Source organism: Tauraco erythrolophus, chromosome 5 (assembly GCF_009769465.1).
Source record: "Tauraco erythrolophus isolate bTauEry1 chromosome 5, bTauEry1.pri, whole genome shotgun sequence".
Classification (NCBI taxonomy): Eukaryota; Metazoa; Chordata; class Aves; order Musophagiformes; family Musophagidae; genus Tauraco; species Tauraco erythrolophus.
In genome coordinates this window covers 77136175-77159591 of record NC_141469.1, presented here as the reverse complement: position 1 = coordinate 77159591, position 23417 = coordinate 77136175, and the positions used below count along the sequence as shown (strand labels likewise).

Here is a 23417-nt window from a genome sequence, read left to right as displayed (position 1 = left end):
ATTTACAGCTCAAACTTAGGGAAGCCAAGGACTGCAGCAATGGCAGTGGGACCTCTGAGCAGGTAACTTGTAGGAAAACTCTGGTAGAGGTCTTGTTAAACTTTCTACTGCTTGTATTTTTTCATGGGAGTGGTAGATAGGAGCTGGTTTTGTGGAGGAATAGGAGACGAGAGTAGCCAAAAAAAGCTAAAATGAAGTGGGGGGAAGTAGAAAGTCAAAACAGGGCTTTTCGGGCCCTACCACTCATGTACAAGATAGTTGACTTGAGAGTCATAAGGGTAAGTGCAATTTAAAGGTTAAATGACTCTTCAAAAAGCAAGGTCACCCAGCATTTTAGTCATCTGCCAGAGAGCAGCCTCTTTTCTGTGCTCCTGTAAATCATCTACCATTAACAGGGGAAACATGAGTCCATAAATACACATAAAAGCGCAATCGCTTTGAGAAGAGCTGGCATGAGTTCCTGCCCACATCTGCAGCGAGTGACACTTTGGCCACCGACAAGCTCACAGGACACCCCCATCTGGCATCTTAGTCCTGGTCCTCACCATCAATGGAAAGGTGAGGCAACAGAGTGGAGGGAAAGGTTCTCCAAGAAAATGATAGACAAGCATACACAGATAGGTGTTTGATATGATTTACACCAATAAATCAACTAGGAGGGTGTAAAATGAAATAGTGGACAAGTTGAATGGTGATTCTTGTGCTGATTTTCTGGGAGGTGGCTTCTTCAAAATATGACAGTAACTTTAAACTAAAAATAACCCAAGACACTCAAAGATGAGAAGAAAAGAGAACACAAGAAAAGCTGCTTCAGGGTACAGCCTGAAGAGCTAAGAGCATTTCCATTGTCACGATGTAGCTTTTCCCCTAAGAAGCAGATTAGACCAAGTTGTTCGGAAAATGGTGGGACTACATTGCTTTGAATCAAGAACTTCTCCTTGGAGCTGGTCTTCTGCTCAGCAACAGGTGGCTGCAGAGGCACCACCAGGAATTATTTTCCTTGGCCAAGAGGAAGGACCATGAAAGTGCAACTGAATTTCTTTTCCCTTGCCAGACTAAGTCCTGCAGCACCGAGGAGGTATTTTGGTCAGGTTGTGCTGGATTTCTCCTGTTCCAGCCACTCCAATGCCATCACTTCCCTGTCAGACTTTAGGAAGGTGTTTCTGATCTTTTGCAGAAGTTCAAGCAAAGCAGAATTATCAAATCAGTGTGGCCAAAGGTAATCACTCCCCAAACCTTGCTCTCAGTGCACGAGCCTTCATGGGTTAACTGTCTCACACTGGTTCACAAAATTGTTAGAAAACAATTTAAGTTAGCACCTGCACCGGCAAGGTTACTACCAAAATATCCTTCCGGGCTTTGAGTTTTTTACGGTCTTGCTTGGTGGTTTGTTTTGTTGATTTTTTTGTGCTGTTGTTTGTTTTTTTTAAAAAAAAATCCTCATCCCGTTCTAAATAGGGGAGTGATTCATTCCTCTGTTTCTGTTTAATTTTGCTTCAGCCTACTGTTTTCTGTTTCAGACGGAAGGAAAACTCCTGGTTCAGTCATAACAGAAGGAAGATATGACTGTATAAGCTTGGCCCTCTGGAGACAGAACTAGACCTACTTGTGTCTTATTTAGCATAAATAGAACTTGTGTAAGGCTGGCATACAACACTTGAAAGAACAAAACCAATGAAGTCACCAAAACATGAACTACCTTAAAATTACGTATAGCTGAACTGACTTGCCCTATAGGTCCCTGATTTTCCTGGAGGGGGCAGTGGTTCTCTTCTAGCAGGCACAAATGGATGGGGGATGACAATAAGGAAAAATAATTTGAGGCAGCAGTGGTTACTGAACACAGTTTGAGGCCACATGGCTCTACCTTCAAGAAAAAGGTTTCTTCCCTGCTAGAATTACGTATGAATACTTCTTGATGTAGACATAGTGAGAATCAGCTTCCTGTATCAGAATTACTTAGGGAATTGCCAATGAAAAGGTAAGTGTGGTGAAAAGAGTGAGGGCTTCTATAGGTTAACACACAGGATCAGCTACCCAACCAAACCCAACCACTATAAGAAAGGGATTTTTCTAACCACAACACCTAATTAGTCTGCAGGTTCTGAAGAACTTTGGGCAACAGGCTTTGGGGTCTTTCTGAAACACAAACTGCAATATTTATATTTACTAATTGCACTGGATGGCTTTGCCAGGGGAAAGACTGTTCTTGCAAGTGGGAAGGAAGCTATTATGAGTAGCACTAGGCACACAAAGCTGCCTTTTACATTTCCCACATAGTTACTCACTCGTCTAAGCCCACAGTTGTTCTGCAGTGATGTAGTTTTGCCACTGGAAGCCACAGGGCAAATGAGAAGCCTTGGACTTGACCCTGTCAGCCCTGGTGAGTGTAAAGGGTTGTGCTGGTAGGATGGAGGCTGTCCCAGCTCTTAGGTGGCGACTGCCTTGGTGGGAAAAGTGCACCCTAACGAGTCTGATCCTGTCCCAAACCTCTCTGATCTATGACCCTGTCAAATGACATGATCATTTGAACAAGCACAAGCTGTAATGAACCGGAGCTGGAGCCACAGACCAACTGGAGGTGGAACCAAACTGGAGCCGGAAATAAGCTGGAGCAGAAATTAAGCCAGAGAAGATGAAACCTAACTGGAGCCTAAAACATGCTGGAAGTAAGAACAAGCTGGAGCTGGACCTGAAACAAACTAGGGGCAGAAACAAATTACTTGAAGCTGCAAATGAGCTGGAGCCGTCTATAGCTGGACCTGAAACAAACTGGAGCTGAAACTAGCCAGAGCCATTCACAAGCTGAAGCAGAAACAAAACGGGGGAAGAATTAAAACAAAACAGGGGCAGAAGCAACCTACCTGAAGCTGCAACTGAGCTGGAGCTGTGAAGTCCCCACAGCATCTCTGGACGGGCAGCACCAGACGGGCACAGGCAGGGCTGCCCCTAGCCAGGAGCTGGGCCACACCGAAGGCAGGCAGCAGCATCGTCCTTGGTGATGGCAGCCCAGCTTCTTCCCGGAGCATCTACACCCCACATGGATCTCTCCAGCCGGGGTGGCTCCCAGCGAGGCTGGAGGTCCTCTGTCCATCTGTCTGTCTGTCCCTGTGCAAGGAGAGATGTGGGACAGTCAGAGCTCCCAGTGGCATGGCCCAAAGAGCCCCTGGTACTGCTGCCCCTGCAGACCCGGCTGCCTCCTGGGCACAGGCAGCTCTTCCCAGCCCCTCACCAGCACTTTTGGCAGTGGATCCCTAGTGCCGCACACCCACAATAGGAGGAGAAGGAGAAACAGGGATGGCACACCAGAAACGTCCCATTTCTCCCTGGGAGAGAGCCAGGATCTGGCTGAAAACCCACTCGCCCCATGCAGCAGCAGCGGCAGCACAGACCGAGGACCAGCAGTCCCAGGCTGGGGACAGGGCTGGCACCACACCACAGAATCACAGAATCACAGAATGGTTAGGGTTGGAAGGAACCTCAAAGATCGTCTAGTTCCAACCCCTCTGCCATGGGCAGAGACACCCTCCACTACACCAGGTTGCCCAAAGCCTCATCCAACCTGGCCTTGAACACTTCCAGGGATTGGGGCAGCCACAACTTCTCTGGGCAACCTGTTCCAGCACCTCACCATCCTCTGAGTGAAAATTTCTTCCTTACCTCTAATCTAAATCTCCCCTCTTTCAGTTTAAATCCATTGCCCCTTGTCCTATCGCTACACACCCTTGTAAAAAGCCTCTCTCCAGCTTTCCTGTAGGCCCCCTTTAAGTACTGGAAGGCGGCGATAAGATCACCCCGGAGCCCTCTCTTCTCCAGGCTGAACAGCCCCAACTCTCTCAGCCTGTCTTCATAGCAGAGGTGCTCCAGTCCTCGGATCATCTTTGTGGCCCTCCTCTAGACCTGCTCCAGCAGCTCCATGTCCTTCTTGTGTTGGCTACTCCAGACCTGAATGCAGTATTCCAGGTGGGGTCTCACGAGAGCAGAGTAGAGGGGCAGAATCACCTCCCTCGACCTGCTGGCCACGCTCCTTTTGATGCAGCCCAGGATACGGTTGGCTTGCTGGACTGCCAGCGCACATTGCCGGCTCATGTTGAGCTTCTCATCCACCAGCACTCCCAAGTCCTTTTCCTCAGGGCTGCTCTCAATCCATTCTCCACCCAGTCTGTACTTGTGCTTGGGATTGCCCCGACCCACGTGCAGGACCTTGCACTTGGCCTTGTTGAACTTCATGAGGTTCTCACAGGCCCACCTCTCCAGCCTGTCAAGGTCCCTCTGGATGGCATCCCTTCCCTCCAACATGTCCACAACACCACACATCTTGGTGTCATCTGCAAACTTGCTGAGGGTGCACTCAATCCCACTGTCCATGTCACCAACAAAGATGTTAAATAGCACTGGTCCCAGTACCGGCCCCTGAGGAACACCACTTGTCACAAGTCTCCACTTGAACATTGAACCATTGACCACAACTCTTTGAGTGCAACCATGCAGCCAATTCCTTATCCACTGAGTGGTCCATCCATCAAAACCATGTCTTTCCAGTTTAGAGACAAGGATGTCATGTGGGACAGTATCAAATGCTTTGGATAAGTCCAGGTAGACAATGTCAGTTGCTCTTCCCCTATCCATCAATGCTGTAATCTCATCATAGAAGGCCACCAAATGAGTCAGGCAGGATTTGCCCTTAGTGAAGCCATGTTGGCTGTCACCAATCACCTCCTTATTTTCTATGTCCCTTAGCATAGCCGCAAGGAGGATCTGCTCCATGATCTTGCCGGGCACAGAGGTGAGACTGACAGGCCTGTAGTTCCCTGGGTCTTCTTTTTTTTCCTTTTTAAAGATGGGGGCTATGTTTCCCCTTTTCCAGTCATTGGGAACTTCACCAGATTGCCACGACTTCTGAAATATGATGGATAGTGGCTTAGCAACTTCATCTGCCAGTTCCCTCAGGACCCGCGGATGCACCTCACCAGGTCCCATGGACTTGTCCACCTTCAGGTTCTTGATCTTCTCCTACAGTGGACGGCTCTTCATTCTCCCAGTCCCTGCCTTTGCCTTCTGTGACTTGGGCTGTGCCGCTGGAGCTCATGCCAGTGAAGACTGAGGCAAAAAAGTCATTGAGTACCTCAGCCTTCTCCATATCCTGGGTAACCAGGTCTCCCGTTTCCTTCCGGAGAGGGCCTACATTTTCCTTAGTTCTCTTTTTATCACTGACATACCTATAGAAGTTGCCCTTGATATCCCTGGCCAGATTTAAATCTATCTGGGCTTTAGCTTTCCTAACCTGATCCCTGGTTGCTCGGACAATCGCTCTGTATTCTTCCCAGGCTACCTGTCCTTGCTTCCACCCTCTGTAGGCTTCCTTTTTGTGTTTGAGTTGGTCCAGGATCCATGCAGGCCTCCTGGCATTCCTGCCTGACTTCCTCTTTGTTGGGATGCATCGCTCCTGAGCTAGGAGGAGGTGATTTTTGAATATTAGCCAACTTTCTTGGGCCCCTCTTCCCTCCAGGGCTTCATCCCATGGGACTCTACCAAGCAGATTCCTGAAGAGGCCAAAGTCTGCTCTCCTGAAATCCAGGGTAGTGAGCTTGCTGTGTGCCCTCCTTGCCTCCCTAAGCATCTTGAACTCCAAGACGTTGGACTTCCGGAAGGCAGACCTGTTTAGGAAACTGGTTGACAGATTCCCTTGGGAAGCAGTCCTGAAGGGCAAAGCAGTCCAGGAAGGCTGGACATTCTTCCAGAAGGAAATCGTAAGGGCACAGGAGTAGGCTGTCCCCATGTGCTGAAAGACGAGCCAGCGGGGAAGAAAAGCGTCCTGGCTGAACAGAGAGCTTTGACTGGAACTCAGGAAGTAAAGTAGAGTTTATGACCTTTAGAAGAAGAAGCAGGCAATTCAGGAGGACTACAGGATGTTGTGAGGTTATGCAGGGAGCAAATTAGAAGGGCCAAAGCCCAGCTAGTACTTAATCTGGCTACTGCTGTAGAAAACATTAACAAATGTTTCCACATGGCAACAAAAGGAGGGCTAAGGAGAATCTTCATCCTTTATTGGATGCAGGGGGAAACAGAGTGACAAAGGATGAGGAAAAGGCTGAGATATCTAATGCCTTCTTTGTCTCAGTCTTTAATAGTAAGACCAATTGTTCTCAGAGTACCCAGCCCTCTGAGCTGGAAGACAGACTTATGAGACTTATGGCTTCCTACAACTACTTGAAAGGAGTTTGTAGCAAAGTGGATGTCAGTCTCTTTTCCCAAGTAACAAGCGACAGGACAAGAGGAAACAGCCTCAAGTTGCACCAGGGGAGGTTTAGGTTGGGTATTAGGAAAAATTTCTTCATCTAAAGGGTTATCAACATTGGAACAGGCTACCCAAGAAAGCAGTTGAGTCACCATCCCTGGAGATACTTAAAAGACATGTAGATGTGGTGCTTAGGGACATGGTTTAGTGGTGGACTTGGCAGTGTTAGGTTAATGGTTGGACTCTGTGATCTTCAAGGACTCTTCCAACCTAAACCATTCTGTGATTTCATGAAAAGTCTTTGGGGATGGGGAGAGGAGCTTAGTTTCAAAAGAGCAGAGCAGACTGTATTGGATGAATACCCCGAGGCGTGCCATTGCCCAGGTGGGAGACAGGTCACCATCTGTGGACTCTGTTAGCCTTTTTCCATAGGAAGCCTTAGGCCAGACTCTCCTTTTTGCTCTGTGGGTCTTGAAATTGTTTAGCAAGAGCTCTTAACCTCTGTTCTTCTAGCCCGGGCCAAACACAGCTTGTCTCCCCAGCAAGCTGGAGTTGCATCTCTGAGGTGACTAGAGCCCCACTGTCCCTGAAGGACCTGCTTACATACATCTGCCATGCTTCTCCCTGCTTCCTCTTCCTGTACCCCTTAAATTAATTACAGTCATACAGGCAAACCTGAGAGAGTGCTGTACTTAGTCATTACTAGTCAGGTTATATGCAGTATTTTTTCTCTTTTCTGCTTGCTTCTGAAGGAAGAATCTTGATTTCAGAATGCTGGGCATAACTTGAAAATCGATGAGGCTTGAAATCCATGGCAAGGGTGTGCAGGGCTGACCTCCGCCCCATCTCACGCACCAGGACTTTGAGGCAGGAGAAAGTAGGTACGTGGGCACGTGAGCAGTGATGGGGCCTGAGCTCGTGGGTCAGGCAATCACTTGCAAATCAAGCAGGGTGTTGCACTGGGTAAGAAACACGCGTCTTTGTGCAACGCGTCTTGCTGACTTAGTGATTTTTGTTTTCCCATCAGCACAATCTGGGCATTTAGGCTGCCCAGGGAAGTGGTTGAGTCCCCATCCCTGGATGTGTTTAAGAATAGGGTGGATGAGCTACTTGAGGATATGGTTTAATGGGGATTAGGGATGGTTGGACTCGATGATCTCTAAGGTCTTTTCCAACCTAGAAATCTATGAATCTATGAATCAGCACGTGTTCCACAGTCACTGTTCACTGAGAGCCATTCCAACAGATTAATGAGTAGCTGGACTGTAAACCTAAGGAATCAAGAGCAGGCAGAGCCACAGCCAGACAGTGTATGTTTCTTCAGCAGCTTGCGCAACAGCATGTTCTAATAGGTCAGCTGGGCTCTTATGAGTGTCACCAGACTAATTCAGCAAGGCCTTCATGTTGTCACTGCGTCCTTGTGGTTTAGGCAGCTCTGGCAACTAAACTACACACAGCTGCTCACTCACCCTCCCCCACCCCCCCAGGGATGAGGAAGGGAATTAAAGGAGAAAAAGGAAAGAGACTCATGAGTTGAGATAAGAACAACTTAATACTACTATTACTACTATATATATACGCACATATATATGCAATGATAAATATATACAAACAAGTGATGCACAGTGTAATTGCTCACCACCCCTTGGCTGAGGCCCGTCTCATCCCGAACTAACGATCCCGAAACAGATAAGTCCCAACACCGCAATACTGGATGAGCAAGAGGCCCAAAAATAGCGAGACAGAGAGAGCATTCCGAGAGTCCGAAAGTGAGAGTCCCGGAAGAGCAAAGGCCCTTCTTTCTGGCTGACCCTCATTTTATACTGGGCATGATGCTGCATGATATGGAATACTTCATTGGCCAGTTTGGCCCTCAATCCTAAGTACAAATCATAAGGAGAGTCGTGGACCCTCCATCCCGGCCATACCCCTCCTTATCCTGTTGTGCTCCTGCACACTGGCAAGAACATGGCAGCTGAAAAGTCCTTGAGACCTCAGTGCCAACTACAAACATCAGTGCACTATTGACACTCATAATGAAACCCAGACTAAAACCAAAACACGGAGCTCTTCTGGCTGCTAAAAAGAAGAGCTGACTCTGTCCCAGCTGAAACCAGGACAGTTTTTCACTGCTGTGAATTCAAGAGCCGCTCTTCCCTTTTCTCTTTGCACCCATGGTGCCACTGAGAGCAGTGGGTTTGGAGGGCAGCCTCCCAGGGAGGTGGAAAGAGGGGACAGCTTCCCTCCAGCCAGAGTTTTTGCTTTCTTCCCATGATGTTGAGGGCAACCATAGGTGGGATGCAAAAAGGGTGAGGAAGGGCATGACAAAAGAACAAGGAATACAGAAGCACTGTAAAGAGTGTGCTTTTAGCAGATGGGCGGTTTGTTTTCTTTCTAGCACTTTGGTTGCGTAAGGGGTGGGACTCTGAGCTGGGAGGCTTGGCTAAAAGTTCAGAGCAGTGAGCTTGTAGGAGCATTTTCCAGATAGGACTTGTATCAGCAACCTGACTGCTTTGCAGCTGACTGAACTCGTGGCACAAGAAATCAGTGGTGCAAGATTCGCTGATCAACATGAGCACGGCAGGCAAAGTAAGCAAAAGTTTATCTTTAAGAAGTTTCTTTGCTGCAGCTGAGTAATGCATTTTTAAAAGCAGTTTCTTCGCAGGAACACCGTAAGTACTGGTGGTATAGCACAGAGGAGAGTTTAGGAGGAAGTTGATCCAGAAGAGCTGCCTTTACTTGCAGGCCACTGTACTCTCGTAGGAAATTGTTGTTACACTCTTCAAGGCAATAATTTATTTATTTTTTTAAACATGGGGGCAGCATAAGTTAACTGCCCCAGAATAAGAATAACCTCCCTCCAGGGTTAGCAAACTAACCACTTTATTTTGATCTCTGACTGGACAATTTTCAGCTTCTTTATAATTCGTATCAGTTTGTTTTCTAAAAAAAAAGACATACGCTTAATATTGCGTTAAATTTCAGGGGTGATCGTGCTGATGTTAGGACAGTCATTAAATTTGAATCTGCCTATAACAAGGCTGGAATTTAAGCTAAAGAAGACCAAAAATAAGTGCCAGAGGCAATGCAGTACTGAGCTGGGACTGAAATGAGTATTTATGTCTGCGCTAGAAAGTAGATGGCAAGTGAGATGTAGGTTAATACCAGTGCTGAAGTCAGTATATGTTGCTTCTTGCAATACCTGAGCGATGCTAACACGCACCCAGCGACATGCGAGAGAGGTCGATGGACAGGAAGCCGTAGATGGAAGACAACGGAAGGCGTGCACCTTGCTGGAACATGCCTTAAGAAAGTACCAGGATGGTTTGCTGGTGCTGCCAGCTGCCTTCGCTATGCTACAACCAAACAAAATGAGAAGAAAAAAAAAAAGCTCTCTTTAACTCTGAGATACTGCAAGTGCAAAATTAATCATAGTTCACTTGTAGGTAAATTCACCAAGTTCAGACCTCCACCCAGCGTTGGACTGAGCGTGGTAAATGAAGTGTTGTGATGGAACTAAAGCCTCATTTTCAGTGTGTTTATCTCGGAGTAATCTGTGAGTTACCGTGCAGTTTACGTGACTGAGCAGCATAATCCTTACGCTCTGTAAAAGGGTGTGTTTCTACACCCACCCTCCCCCTGTAAGCCTTGTAGGGCTGCTAGAACACACTAGAACACACGCTGGTGCTTGCCTTAGTAGATGAAACAGGTGATGGCACGCTGTTGGTGCATCTGAGGGATCCTGTGGTAGTCGGTAAAAGTTCACCAGGACTCACCCATCAGAACAATACATAGTTAGCCAATGTCTAATTGTAGGAGAGATGTTTTGTTGTCCGCAATCCACAGATCCACAGTTCTTAGCTACCTTTGGTCTTATAAATACTATATGTGCTTGCGGCAGCTAAATGCACGGACTCCGTAGGTGTGATAGCAGAGTGACCTTTGTTACTGTTATACAGGCAGCTTTTTTAGATTATTACTCTAGCCACGATGTGTCCACGTGCCCCTCACCCAGCTGTGATTGTTTACAAACAATAGTGCACGCACCTATTTTAACTTTACTATTGGCTATGCCTAAAAAGGAGCTATTTTTCACCTGCTAAACTAAAAATCATTTTCTCACACACTCTATATCATCTTCCCATACTCCCCATGTCAGCTTCTCACACTCCTGTGCTAACTTCTCACACTCCCTGCACCAGCTGTTTGCACTCCCTTTTCTTTCTCATCCTCTTTATCGGTGTTTTCCAGCTTCTTCAATAACACAGGCTTAAATCATCAAGGCCAGGCCCCAACGGTAACTGTGTGTATGATTCCACATGTGCTTTTCCTGTGCAAGCTGTGAAATCGTTACTCTGCTATGCGGGATACAGCACAAATACATAACCCCTTTTTTGTTTTAAGTTTCCTTGAAAATGTGGCCCTTTAAAATGTGATCTTTGGTCTCACTTGTTTATTTTTTACTAATCACGCTTGTATTTGACACATGAAATGTTAAATTTAGTTCAAACCTCTCTCGAGTCTGTCTTTTTCAAAGTGTCATGCTCATTCCCACTTTGGCCTGGCTGCAGAAAGTGCGCTATTTTATTTCCTATGTTTAGTATTTCCTAGCAATTATTTTCTTTGTTACCAGTTGACAACTTGTTGTTAATTAGATGTTATTTTACTTCTACTTCAAAAGCTTTGATACTAAAAAGTTGCTTTATTTCTTTTTCCTCTGAGAACTTGGCAGCTCACTTATCTTAAGTTGTCCCAGTCCCAGGGTCCCAGTCATGCAGGATACTCAGGCATGTGCTAGACTTCTCGCATTGTGGACTTCATTTGCCTCCCTTTCCCTCTCAAGATAAGGCCACCTGAATGCTTGCAGTCAGTAGGACTTAATAGAGTGACTGAGGGCTTCATAGAGTGTCAGCCATAAGAGTGACATGGAAAATCACATTCCAGGGCCTGGAGTCATTTAAAGCTCAGGGATGGGCAGAGACCACCAAGGAAGAACAGGAATGGATACAGGGACAGAGGCCCCACTACCTTTGAGTACATAAGGAGTGAGCTTGCCGGGTGGCAACTGGGGCTGCCAGCTACCTTCTCTCTGAGAGCCTGGGGTGAGGAGTGGACAACGCTCCCCTCTCTTCTGAGTGCATTTTCCTCTCAGTGACAGATGATCAGAGGAGCCCAGAGGCCCGTCAGCACCTGGACAAAGCCTGCGGCACTAATGGCCAAACTTTAGTCTAACAGACAAAAGAAGCTGTCTTAGGTATTGAGAGTAACCCCCCACCCCAAGTTAAATATCACGTTTGAGAAGCAAGGTACCTTAGCATGGATAAACTTGCCCTAAAGGGACTGTCGCTTCTTTAGGATGACCTCTGCGTAGTGCTACATCATTTTACACAGGTGTCCTCTCAGCCATCACCTCATGGCTGGACTTGGGCTGTAAGAAAACATTCATAAAACTGCATTAAGGCTCTGGATTCCATTTTTAGCAATTTTGTGAGTTCCCAACACAGGCAGTTCTAGGCAATACAGACTTTATCACAACCCGATACATGGCATCATTTAGTGTGCCATCTCCAAGATGCAAACATACACAAGTAATCCAACATGGCAAAAATAATGCTCCAAGGACTTTGGAAACAGAGAATAACTTGTGTACCTGAACAATGTTTGCTACTGGAGAATTCAAAAATGAAGGAGCAATGAGGATGGGTAAGGTATCCAGTTATTGTAGGAGACCATTATACATGTTGCTGAAATCTTTTCATGACAGAAACGTGGACAAAGTCAGACTTGATCTCGGTGAGGGGAAGAAAGGAGCTTACACTGCTTTGGTGTTGGCTTTTTTGTGGCGTTTTGTTTGGGTTTATTTTTTTTTCTTCCTGTAGTTTTCCCTCTCTTCCCCCAAATATGAGCAGCAGAAAAGTAAGAATCTGTGTGGTGACTTGCAACTGCAAGTGCCATTCTGTTTTCCTTGCTTTATTTGCAGGTTCTTAAATGCAAAGCAGCAGTACTGTGGGAAGCCAATAAACCATTTTCTATTGAGGAAGTGGAAGTTGCCCCACCAAAAGCACATGAAGTTCGCATAAAGGTACTAAAAGTAGAATTCAAAAAAACTGTTCTGAATTGCATTCTATCTTGCTGTTTGTCAGAATTATTTCTATAGATTTTTAGGATCCAGTCAGACAATGATCACTAGGTGAGTAGTTACTATTCAGTGAGCTCCTATGAAACATGCTTCAAGTCCTAAATTTGATCATGAGGTTCTTTTTTGATAAACAACAAAAAAAGATTTTAGGAGTCCTTTTTATTTACTTTATTTATTTACCGCAGTTTTTACTTACTAGGCCACATGTGCTTCTAAGAGGCTAAAAAAATTACAGTGCAATCAGAGAATCATAGAATGGTTTGGGTTGGAAGGGACCTCAAAGATCGTCTAGTTCCAACCCCCCTGCCATGGGCAGAGACACCCTCCACTACACCAGGTTGCCCAAAGCCTCATCCAACCTGGCCTTGAACACTTCCAGGGATGGAGCAGCCACAACTTCTCTGGGCAACCTGTTCCAGTACCTCACCACCCTCTGAGTGAAAAATTTCTTCCTTATATCTAATCTAAATCTGCCCTCTTTCAGTTTAAATCCATTGCCCCTTGTCCTATCACTACACACCCTTGTAAAAGTCCCTCTCCAGCTTTTCTGTAGGCCCCCTTTAAGTACTGGAAGGCAGCGATAAGATCACCCCGGAGCCTTCTCTTCTCCAGGCTGAACAGCCCCAACTCTCTCAGCCTGTCTTCACAGGAGAGGTGCTCCAGCCCTCCCATCATCTTCTTTGTGGCCCTTCTCTGGACTCACTCCAACAGCTCCATGTCCTTGTTGTGTTGGCTACTCCAGACCTGAATGCAGTATTCCAGGTGGGGTCTCGCGAGAGAGAGCAGAGTAGAGGGGCAGAATCACCTCCCTCGACCTGCTGGCCACACTTCTTTTGATGCAGCCCAGGACACGGTTGGCTTTCTGGGCTGCCAGTGCACATTGCCGGCTCATGTTGAGCTTCTCATCCACCAGCACTCCCAAGTCCTTTTCCTCAATCCATTCTCCACCCAGCCTGTACTTGTGCTTGGAATTGCCCCGACCCATGTGCAGGACCTTGCACTTGGCCTTGTTGAACTTCATGAGGTTTGCACAGGCAAAATCACAAGGCAAAAATCTGAATCTGCTATAGCATGGAGAAAGAACTCTTTTCCTTTCCTTGAATCTGTGCTAGCCAATAGCTCAGTGGAGCCGGTGGCTTCCTTTTTTTAACTGGATATTGAGTATCTGTTACATTTTGGGAACTTCTCAGTGGAATTCAGTAGCTGTTTTGATTTTAGAGCAGTTTCACGTGTTACACAAGTGACGAGAACCCTCTCATGGGGTTGACAACTCTGTTTGTCAGAATAAAAGTTATAAGGACACGTTTGAATGTTTCAAAAGAAATACTGCTGTACTACCTGCAAGAAAATGCAACATGTGATATAAAATAGCCTAAATTTTTTCATTTATAACTTATACCTGTATTTAAATATATAAGTAATATATAGTAATAATACTGCATATTTTATATAACATCTATTATATGATATGTTGTAATATAATATAAATAGGATGCTGAAATACATATAATTTATATTTTTATAAAGACTATAATGCGATAGTTCTATTTACATCTTTTTCTAATGTGTCTATAATATCATAATCTCTTATGTTTATGTATTTATATATAAATATTAGAAATCATTTTTTTATTCTGTTTTTCATATCTAATTTGTTGCTAGAACATTGGTTCTGCCAGACAATCAGCAAGACTCCCTCTAGAGCTCAGTAGTACATAGCAAACATTCACAAAGGAGCCTTGCTTTTGCAGAGTAAAGACTAATACAAACCGTGAAAATAATGAAACACACAACCAAAAGTGTTTTACCAGCAGGTTTATTGTGTGCATGTGTGATTTTTAGAGGGAGAGAAGTGCCTTAGTATCACAGAATCGTAGAATAGTTTGGGCTGGAAGGGACCTTTCAAGGTCAACTAGTCCAACCCCCCTGCAGTGTGCAGGGGCATCTACATCTACAACTAGATCAGGTTGCTCAGAGCCCCGTCCAACCTGACCCTGAGTGTTCCCAGGGATGAGGCATCTACCGTCTCTCTGGGCAACCTGCTCCAGTGTTTCACCACCCTCATTGTAAAAACTTTCTTCCTTAGATCTAGACCGACATAAGGTATATCTGCAAGTGTATGTTACAATTTCACTTCTATATATGACATGACACAGTTAAATGCTGAAATATTCTTGTCCTTCCTCTAAATCAGATTGTGGCGACAGGGATCTGTCGCTCTGATGACCATGTGGTGACTGGTGCATTTGTTGTGCGTTTTCCGGTAATTCTTGGGCATGAAGCAGCTGGTGTCGTGGAGAGTGTTGGGGAGGGAGTAACTTCCATCAAAGCAGGTATGAAACAGCACTGGACACAAACCTTGTACTGAGTCTCTAGACTCCTGTTTGAGTTAAAGATGTGTGTGTTGTAAAGATTTGAGTTAAATACATGTGTGAGTATTTGTATTGCAGAGGAAGATGATCCGTTATTGAGTGTTTTCAAGGACACCTCAAAGCACACTATGTGCTGTTTACTTCTTCCTCGAAGAACAGCCATATTTAGAACTTCCAAATCGCAAATTGATCTGTATTAGAGATTGCCTGTTTAGGAGTTATTAGAGATTTACCATATGTTGTTGTTGTGGAAAATGCACAGCGGTAAAAAATTGCACTGGGAAGCTATACGTTACTTTGTTAACCACGTAATTCATAGAATCATAGAATAGTTTGCATTGGAAAGGACTTTTAAAGCCATTAGTGCAGCCTCCCTGCAGTGCACAGGGACATCTTCAACTAGATCACGTTGTTCAGAGCTCCGTCCAACCTGACCTTGAGTGTTTCCAAGGATGGGGCATCTACCACCTCTCTGGGCAACCTGTTCCAGTGACTCACCACCCTCATCGTAAAAATTTACTCCTTATATTTAGCCTAAATCTACCTTCTTACGTACCCCTTGTCCTATCGCAACAGACTCTACCAAAAAGTCTGTCCATATCTTTCTTACAAGCCCCCTTTAAGTACTGGAAGACTGCTAGAAGGTGTCCCTGGAGCTTTCTCTTCTCCAGGCTGAACAACCCCAATTCTCTCAGCCTGTCTTCGTAGGAGAGGTGCTCCAGCCCTCAGATCATCTTTGTGGCCCTCCTCTGAACTTGCTCCAACAGGTCCATGTCCTTCTTAAAATGGCCCCAGAGATGAACCCAGCACTCCAGGTGGGGTCTCATGAGAGCAGAGTGGAGGGGCAGAATCACCTCCCTCGACTTGCTGGCCACAATTCTTTGGATCCAGCCCAGGATACGACTGGCTTTCTGGGCTGCCAGCACAAACTGCCAGCTCACATCTAGCTTTTCAGCCACCATTGTGGATGAAATTTTGCTGGAGAATGAGAGTTGTTGTCTTAGCTTATATGTATCACTGCTTCTGTGGAAAATGTTTTACCTGCCTTTACTCCAATGCGACAGTAATAGGACTGCAAATAGGAAGAGGGCTGGGAAATCAATGCTTCATTTCCCATTCTTTGTTTACAGCCCTGTTACCTTGACATGCCAACCTCCTGTCCTACTGGATGTCAACTTTTATCTCAGTTTCTTTACCCATGTATTACTGTTTTCCTTTCAAGTCGACGATGCAAGAAACTGCTGCATGAGTACTTGGGGAACGTCAGTAGCTAACACAATTTTATGACATAGCTCAGGCTCAGTTCTGTGAAAGACCCCAGGGATTTTGCATATTGAAATGAGTTGTCATAACCCTGCACTAGTGATGACCTTTATAACAGAGAGAGATGGTTTATCTTCCAAGAGCAGCAGAACAAAATAAGAGCAGCGCTGCACTTCTAGTGCACGTTTGCCTAGGGATTAAATATGCTTGCTTCATGTTTTCACCTGCATGCTTCTTTTTTGCCTTTTTTAATCCTCTGTCATCCCTGTTTATTTTTAGGAGACAAGGTTATTCCACTGTTTGTTCCCCAGTGTGGGGAGTGCAGCAGTTGCTTAAGCACCAAGGGTAATCTGTGCAGCAAAAATGAGTGAGTTTTCCTAGGTTACCTACAACCCTTATTTGGTTTTTATTTGTACAAAACTGATCACGTTCAACAGATTTCACTTGCCATTATTTTTGGTCATCTTCCAAACAGCCTTGCTTCAGCCACTGGATTAATGGCTGATGGCACCACTAGATTCACCTGTAAAGGAAAAGCAGTTCATCATTTTGTGGGTACCAGCACCTTCACTGAATACACAGTAGTGCATGAGTACGCTGTAGCCAGAATTGATCCTGCTGCTCCTCTGGAAAAAGTTTGCCTAATTGGCTGTGGATTTTCAACTGGTTATGGGGCCGCTGTGCAGACTGCCAAGGTGAGTATCGTGGTGGATGTTTCTGGTATTTCATGGAGTCGGTTCAGGATTGTGTGGCCGGCGAGCGAGTTGTCAGCATGGCAGCCAGGAGGTGTAGACTGTTGAATTCAGGGTGGAAAGAAGACACTAGTTCTTTGCCTACTTCAGTTTCTCTGTCTCTAAGATACTCAGAAGTCTTCGGTTCAAAATCCAGTAAAAATACCTATTAGCATCTAGTGAGTTTTCTCTCATAGCTTTATCAGCCCTAGAAGAATGCGATAACAGAGCTGATCTGTTTTATTGTAGCTTCGGTCCAGGAATACATGGAAGCCTATATATGAAACACTCATGATTTGTAGCAAGACATGAATGTGATTTTTACAGCTGGCACTGTCTCCACCCGAGTGACACTACAGATCTTAACCACCACTGGAATATAAAGCGCCATTAAAAAAACCTGTCTCTAAACCTGAAGCTGAGATATGTAATAAAAATTAGGTCAAGGTCTCAGAAATGTATTTTAGGGACAATTTATCTTGATCACACGTAGGATTATAACAGTATAGCTGGCTACTGCACTAGTAGGTATGCATGTGTAAATTCCTTCTCAGGAAGTAATCTCTAAATTACAAGAAGTGGCTTAAGTGAAAACATGTGGATAATCAGAAAATGCATTGTACTTTACCTAGACCGTAACATACGCCATGTTTATATGGTTATTCTAGGTGGAACCAGGCTCCACCTGTGCCGTCTTTGGCCTCGGAGGAGTTGGCCTCTCTGTTGTCATGGGCTGCAAGGCCGCTGGAGCTTCCCGCATCATTGCCGTTGATATCAACAGCGACAAGTTTGCCAAGGCCAAGGAACTGGGAGCCACCGACTGCGTCAACCCTAAAGACTTCAAGAAGCCTATTCATGAAGTGTTGATTGAAATGACCAGCCGTGGTGTGGACTACTCCTTTGAGGTCATTGGCCGTATCGAAACCATGGTATGCAACCAAGAGACGTGGTCAAATGAGGCATTAGCTTGTCAGCCCTCTCTTCACTAACCCACTAAGCACCAAGGGTAAGGAGCTGCGAGCCACTGGCAAAGTGTCAAGTGACCTTCAAACCCGTTAAGTCCAGCTATCTGCCACTGAGATGCAGGGACAGAAGCACGGGCGAAAACTTAGGAAACAGAACTTGAGTGTGGTCCCCTAAATTTAGCCCTAGTGGGCTAAATTTCACATAGCCCACTACCTGCTTTCCAACAGCGGCTGATGGCTAATGACTAATACAAAATGGAAAAGGAGAACAAAGCTAGGACATATCTAACCCACGGCAAAAGATACAATGGTGTGAGCAGAAATTGCTTGATGTGGTTTCAGTTACAAAAAATGAAATGCAAGCTGAGCCATGGAGGAGAAGGACCCTGTTCCTCAGGGGTTAGTATTGGGTCCAGTGCTGTTTAATCTCTTTATCTTCAATAGGGACAGTGGGATTGAGGGCACTGTTAGCAAGTTTCCTGATGACACGAAGCTGTGTGGTGTGGTTGACACGCTGGAGGGAAGGGATGATATCCAGACAGGCTTCAGAGGTGGGCCCATGCGAACCTCATGACGTTCAACAAGGCCAAGTACAAGATCCTGCACATGGGTCAGGGCAATTCCAAGCACAAGTACAGGCTGGGCAGAGAATGGATTGAGAGCAGCCCTGAGGAGAAGGACTTGGGAGTGTTGGTTGATGAGAAGCTCAACACGAGCTGGCAATGTGCGCTGGCAGCCCAGCAAGCCAACCGTATCCTGGGCTGTATCAATAGAAGCATGGCCAGCAGGTCAAGGGAGGTGATTCTGCCCCTCTACTCAGCTCTCGTGAGACCCCACCTGGAATACTGCATTCAGCTCTAGGGCTAACTTAAGAAAGACATGGAGCTGTTGGAACGAGTCCAGAGGAGGGCCACAAAGAAGACGATGGGAGGACTGGAGCATGTCTCCTGTGAAGACAGGCTGAGGGAGTTGGGGTTGTACAGCCTGGAGAAGAGAAGGCTCCGGGGAAATCTTCTAGCAGTCTTCCAGTTCCTAAAGGGGGCCTACAGGAAAGCTGGAGAGGGACTTTTTACAAGGGCGTCTAGTGTTAGGTCAAGGGGCAATGGCTTTAAACTGAAAGAGGGCAGATTTAGGTTAGATCTAAGGAGGAAATTCTTCACTCTGAGAGTGGTGAAGCACTGGAACAGGTTGCCCAGAGAGGTGGTAGATGCCCCATTCCTGGAAGTGTTCAAGGCCAGGTTGGATGAGGCTTTGAGCAACCTGACCTAGTGGAAGGTGTCCCTGCCCATGGCAGGGGAGTTAGAACTTGATGATCTTTAAGATCCCTTCCAACCCAAACCATTCTACGATTTTATGAATTCCAACTTTTGTGACCCAGCAGCCAGTCTTGCCTGACTCTGAGATGTCCCTCTGTTTCAAATGCAGACTGCAGCCTTGGCCTGCTGCCAGCACAACTACGGTGTCAGCGTGATTGTGGGAGTGCCCCCTGCAGCACAAAAGATCACTATTGACCCCATGCTCCTCTTCACTGGTCGCACCTGGAAAGGGTCCGTCTTTGGAGGTAAGGACTTGGGAAAGTGTGATTTAACTGGCTTGGGAATCTTGTAAATCATCTTGAATGAAACGGGAAATATCTAAATTAATTGCTTAGGTTGTCCTATTGGAAGTCATATCAATAGCTATTTTGCTGACAAAGAAGCACAAAGGGAATTATTTACGGGAACTGTTAGTTAATGGCAGAGGAGGAGAGAAAAAACAGAGGGAGGGAGGGAGGGAGGGAGGGAAGGCAGGGAGAAGAAGGGGCAAAGAAAGAGAAAAGGAGACAAAAATACAAAAAAAAAAAGGGGGGAGAAAGAAAGAGGAAAAACAGAAAAAAGTAAAGGGCAGAGAGAGAAAGGTTGAAGTGAGAAAAGTAGGGGGAGGGGAAGGAGGAGAAGAGATAAAAATAGTGATGAGAAATAGAGAGAAGAAAAGGAGAAAGGTCAGAGAACAGGGCAAAGAGGAAAGAGGAAGAAAAACAGCAAGAGCAAAAAGGAGAAAGGGACAGAAAGACAGAAAGGGGGGGGTGGGGAGACAGCAGGAGAGATGGAGAGTCAGGACCCTAAAGGACATTGCGAGTCAGACCCACCTGGTTTCTGCATAGGTCAGACCCCAGCTCAGCCCTTTGCCAGCTGCCCTCAGTCTCTTCCAGTTCTTTCTCTTTTCTGAGCTATCCCAGCAGCATCCCACACTCAGCAAGCCCCGGCTCGCTCAACACGAAGCTGAAGGCCACAGCAAACTTGTTTGCGACAACACGTTTTCTCACTCACAGCAGCTCCTTTGATGTATCCAATAGACACCTGAATAAAACAGCAGAGACAAATCAGGTTCCTCTGGAAGGACATCTTGCTATTTGAGACAGCTTTATCTAGTGCTGCTTGTAAGAAAGAAGAGACACACCACGCCTGGCCCCGCCAATTTTGACCAGGCAATCAAGGTTCTAGTTGCCAACATGGGATGTCAGCACTCTGGCTTTTGTATGATGTGTGATTTAGTGGACAGTGTGTGAATAGACAAGTTAAAATAGTATTTATTATGGGGGAGAGTTTGGATTCTGTAAAGATTCAACTGTTAGAAAACTTGTCTTCTACCAGTAAAGCACTTACTGGGTTTGTCATGTGTAGAATAGTTGCACATCGTTCCACAATTCCTGCTGGGACTCTGTGTTACAAAGGTAGAGACATTTCCTCGTGCTGTTCTGCTGTACAATGTTTATCTAAACATTTGAGCTGCCATGGGCTTTTTCTATTTTCAAAAGCATTTAATGTTTCGTTATCCATTGTCTGTGTTTTTTTTTCAGGCTGGAAGAGTAAAGATTCAGTCCCTAAACTGGTCGCTGACTACATGAAGAAAAAATTTGTTCTGGATCCATTAATAACCCACACACTTCCTTTCACTAAAATCAACGAAGGATTTGATCTGCTAAGGACAGGGAAGAGGTAAACAGTGTTTAATTGTAAAGGTTCTACAGAAATAACCTCAAAGAGCTGTACGGTAACACAGAGTGTGACTTCACGGCAGAGAAGGGGGGAGGCCACCCACTACGTCACCTTAATGTCACCCAGTGTGTCCGTGGGTTGCAGCTGTAGTACTACAGCCAGCAAAGCTTTAGCTTTGGAAATGCTCTGGGCCCTGTCTTTCCTTGCAGAGGAACTTTCAGCTTCTAGTTTGAGCAAGACTCGGAGGGATGGAGGGAGAAAACAGCACACAAATGAGGAAGTCTCTGCCCACTACCCATTGGAAAAGAGCAGACGAGCAAGGGAGCCTGGGCATGCCAAGCTGTGGAGTGCCAGTGGTTAGCTACATCGCATTCCAAGAAACGTTTTAGGATGAGGAGCAGGAACACAGAAATAGCAGGTGTTTACTGGAAGAGCAACTCACCGTTCCTCTTCTGAGTTAGGGAACGGAGTCCGAGTGCAATTAGCCCTAAAGTCACTGGGTAGTTTATCTGGAACTTCAGAGCTTTTCGAAAAGGAAAGTATTTGGTGTAAATATAAATTCCAAACTCAGAATTTAGCTCTCTTGCATTCCTCAAACACTGTGAGAGTTGAGCTCAGACTGTTTTCATAGGGTCTGGAAACTGGAAATATTGTTTGCCAGAGACATTTGACAAGATTGACCATGGCAATTATTTAAAATTCTACTTGGCAGAAGCAGGAAATGCATTTGTATATCTTAGTATGTGTGGGGACTACCCTTTTTGAAAGTTCTAGCAGTTTATAACGTACACAGTCTGGAGGATTACATTCATGTTTCCTTTTCATTGTCATTTGCCAGCAGTTATTTTAGGTGTTACTTGCTTTAAACACAAAAAGCTTACAACAGAAGAATTTAGCCCTTGAGGTTTGTTCTCAAGTTCTAACCATGCAGTACATGCTTCGTTTTTTGACTGCCCTTATTTTAGATGTGCTGTAAATGTTGGGTTTAGATTTTAGTGTAACAAAGAGGGAAAGTGGTGAGGACAGAGACACCATCAGCTTTGCTAAAACACTGACAGTCATCTTGAAGACTGAGGCCTGTTGGAGCCGACCGTTTCTACCAAGTGAAACGCTTCAGTGTCTCAGAATAAGCTGTACCATTCAGAGGTTACCCGGAGAGCCATTTGTACCTGGAAAAACATGTCCAAGGACTTCCCAGGCTATATTGGGTGATTAATTGCCAGGAGGTCTGGCCTTCAAAAGTGAAGGCTTTGAATCATAGAATCACAGAATCATCTGGTTGGAAGAGACCCTCAAGATCATCGAGTCCAACCATTCACCCTGCACTGTCAGGGTCCCTATAGACTTCAGGGTCCCTGAAGTCTTGCATGAATTTTGTTCATTTTGCTGCAAACTGGAGTGGGGTAGAGGTTGACAGCAGCAGCCTAGATTTTCAGAGAGAAGAGCAGTGTTTGGCTGATGTTAGCACAGGGGCTTTTCTACAGTCACTAACTTGTCCCTTTACATTGCAGTATTCGCAGTGTCCTGGTGTTTTAGGATTCCCAGCTGTTAAGCAGCAGCAGATGGCTCAGCACCAGCACAAACTTCATTATCCTCCAATAAACTGATAGGAAATAAAACCCGAGACATTTCTGAAAGGTCTACCACCACCCTTGAATAAAAGGATCCCAGACTCAAACCCCAGACTTCAAGCACAGCATTTACAAATGAAATCATCTTTTTCCTCCTAGCTCTTCCTCCTCTTTCTTGCTTTAAATCCTCTGTGTCGTGCTGCAATTTTCTTTTAATAGCCAGTTACAAATTACTGGACTTGCTGCTGTCAAAGGTGTTACAAAAGGTTTGAATTTTTTAAAATGGTTTATAACATACAATCTTTTACTAAAAGAAAAATGAAGGAGATGTTTCTTTGAGCTTTCATAACACTGCAGATTTGTGTGTGTAGCTCAGCACAGTAAAACTCTAGGTCTATGTATCCATCCTGAATGATTTTTAGCATCCCGTTACCTGATGGGCAACAAAATTACTCCTTACTCCATTACCTGATAGGCAAGAAAATTACTACAGAGATTAAAATTTATGGTCACCTTTTGTTTGAATCAATAATTTCAGTAAATGATATTGAAGTAAATCATAGACTTAGGTACTGGAGAATGTCTCACCACTGAATATTTTACCAAATTAACACTTCCAAGCAATTACATAAAACTGCTATGTCGTTGTTCTGTGTTGTGGTTTGTTTGGTTTTTTTAACTTTGTACCTCTTACTTGGGGGTGTTTTAGTTGTTTTATCAGTATGATTTTAGATCTTTGGCCAATTTAGACAAGTGCATCTGATGGCTGGGACAAAATGTGAAGAAATATGAATGTGCATCGAGTACCGTTAGTTGTGCATCGAGTACTGTCAGTTGTTTCCACTAAATAAAGGGGAGGTTTCTTAACCTTTAAGCGTAGCTAGAGAGAAAATGGGAATAAACAGGTAACTGGGGACAGTTTGCAAGGAATCAAACACAAAGCATCTGACTGCTTTCTGCATTTGTAATGTGGAAACAGGAGTAGAGACTATTTCTATCCAGGCGAACACAGTCAACGTTGACTTATCTTTTGAAAGTAGTAACTGGAGCTTGCAGGCACTGGTGTGACAAAGAGTTCATACTGTCCCAGAGTATTTCTCCCTGCGGATCCCCATCCACACTCAGCTGAAGATTAATTTGTTTGTGTGATTGTGCAGCTC

General features: G+C 45.2%; 1 protein-coding gene across 1 annotated transcript; it reads left to right on the top strand.

Annotated features, from left to right (window-relative positions):
• The first annotated feature begins 8809 nt into the window (after positions 1-8809).
• LOC104378560 (alcohol dehydrogenase 1) lies at positions 8810-22222 on the top strand. Its single transcript, XM_086611567.1, has 9 exons — positions 8810-8827; positions 12219-12320; positions 14572-14710; positions 16292-16379; positions 16488-16707; positions 17412-17672; positions 19134-19269; positions 20548-20686; positions 22198-22222. Exons 1-9 carry the CDS (start codon positions 8810-8812, stop codon positions 22220-22222), a joined length of 1128 nt encoding a protein of 375 aa, XP_086467693.1.
• The last annotated feature ends 1195 nt before the right edge of the window (positions 22223-23417 follow it).

Coding starts and splice junctions, on each gene's coding strand:
- LOC104378560 (XM_086611567.1), top strand. Junction 12,321..14,571: donor CACATGAAGTTCGCATAAAG/GTACTAAAAGTA, acceptor CCTCTAAATCAG/ATTGTGGCGACAGGGATCTG. Junction 14,711..16,291: donor AGTAACTTCCATCAAAGCAG/GTATGAAACAGC, acceptor GTTTATTTTTAG/GAGACAAGGTTATTCCACTG.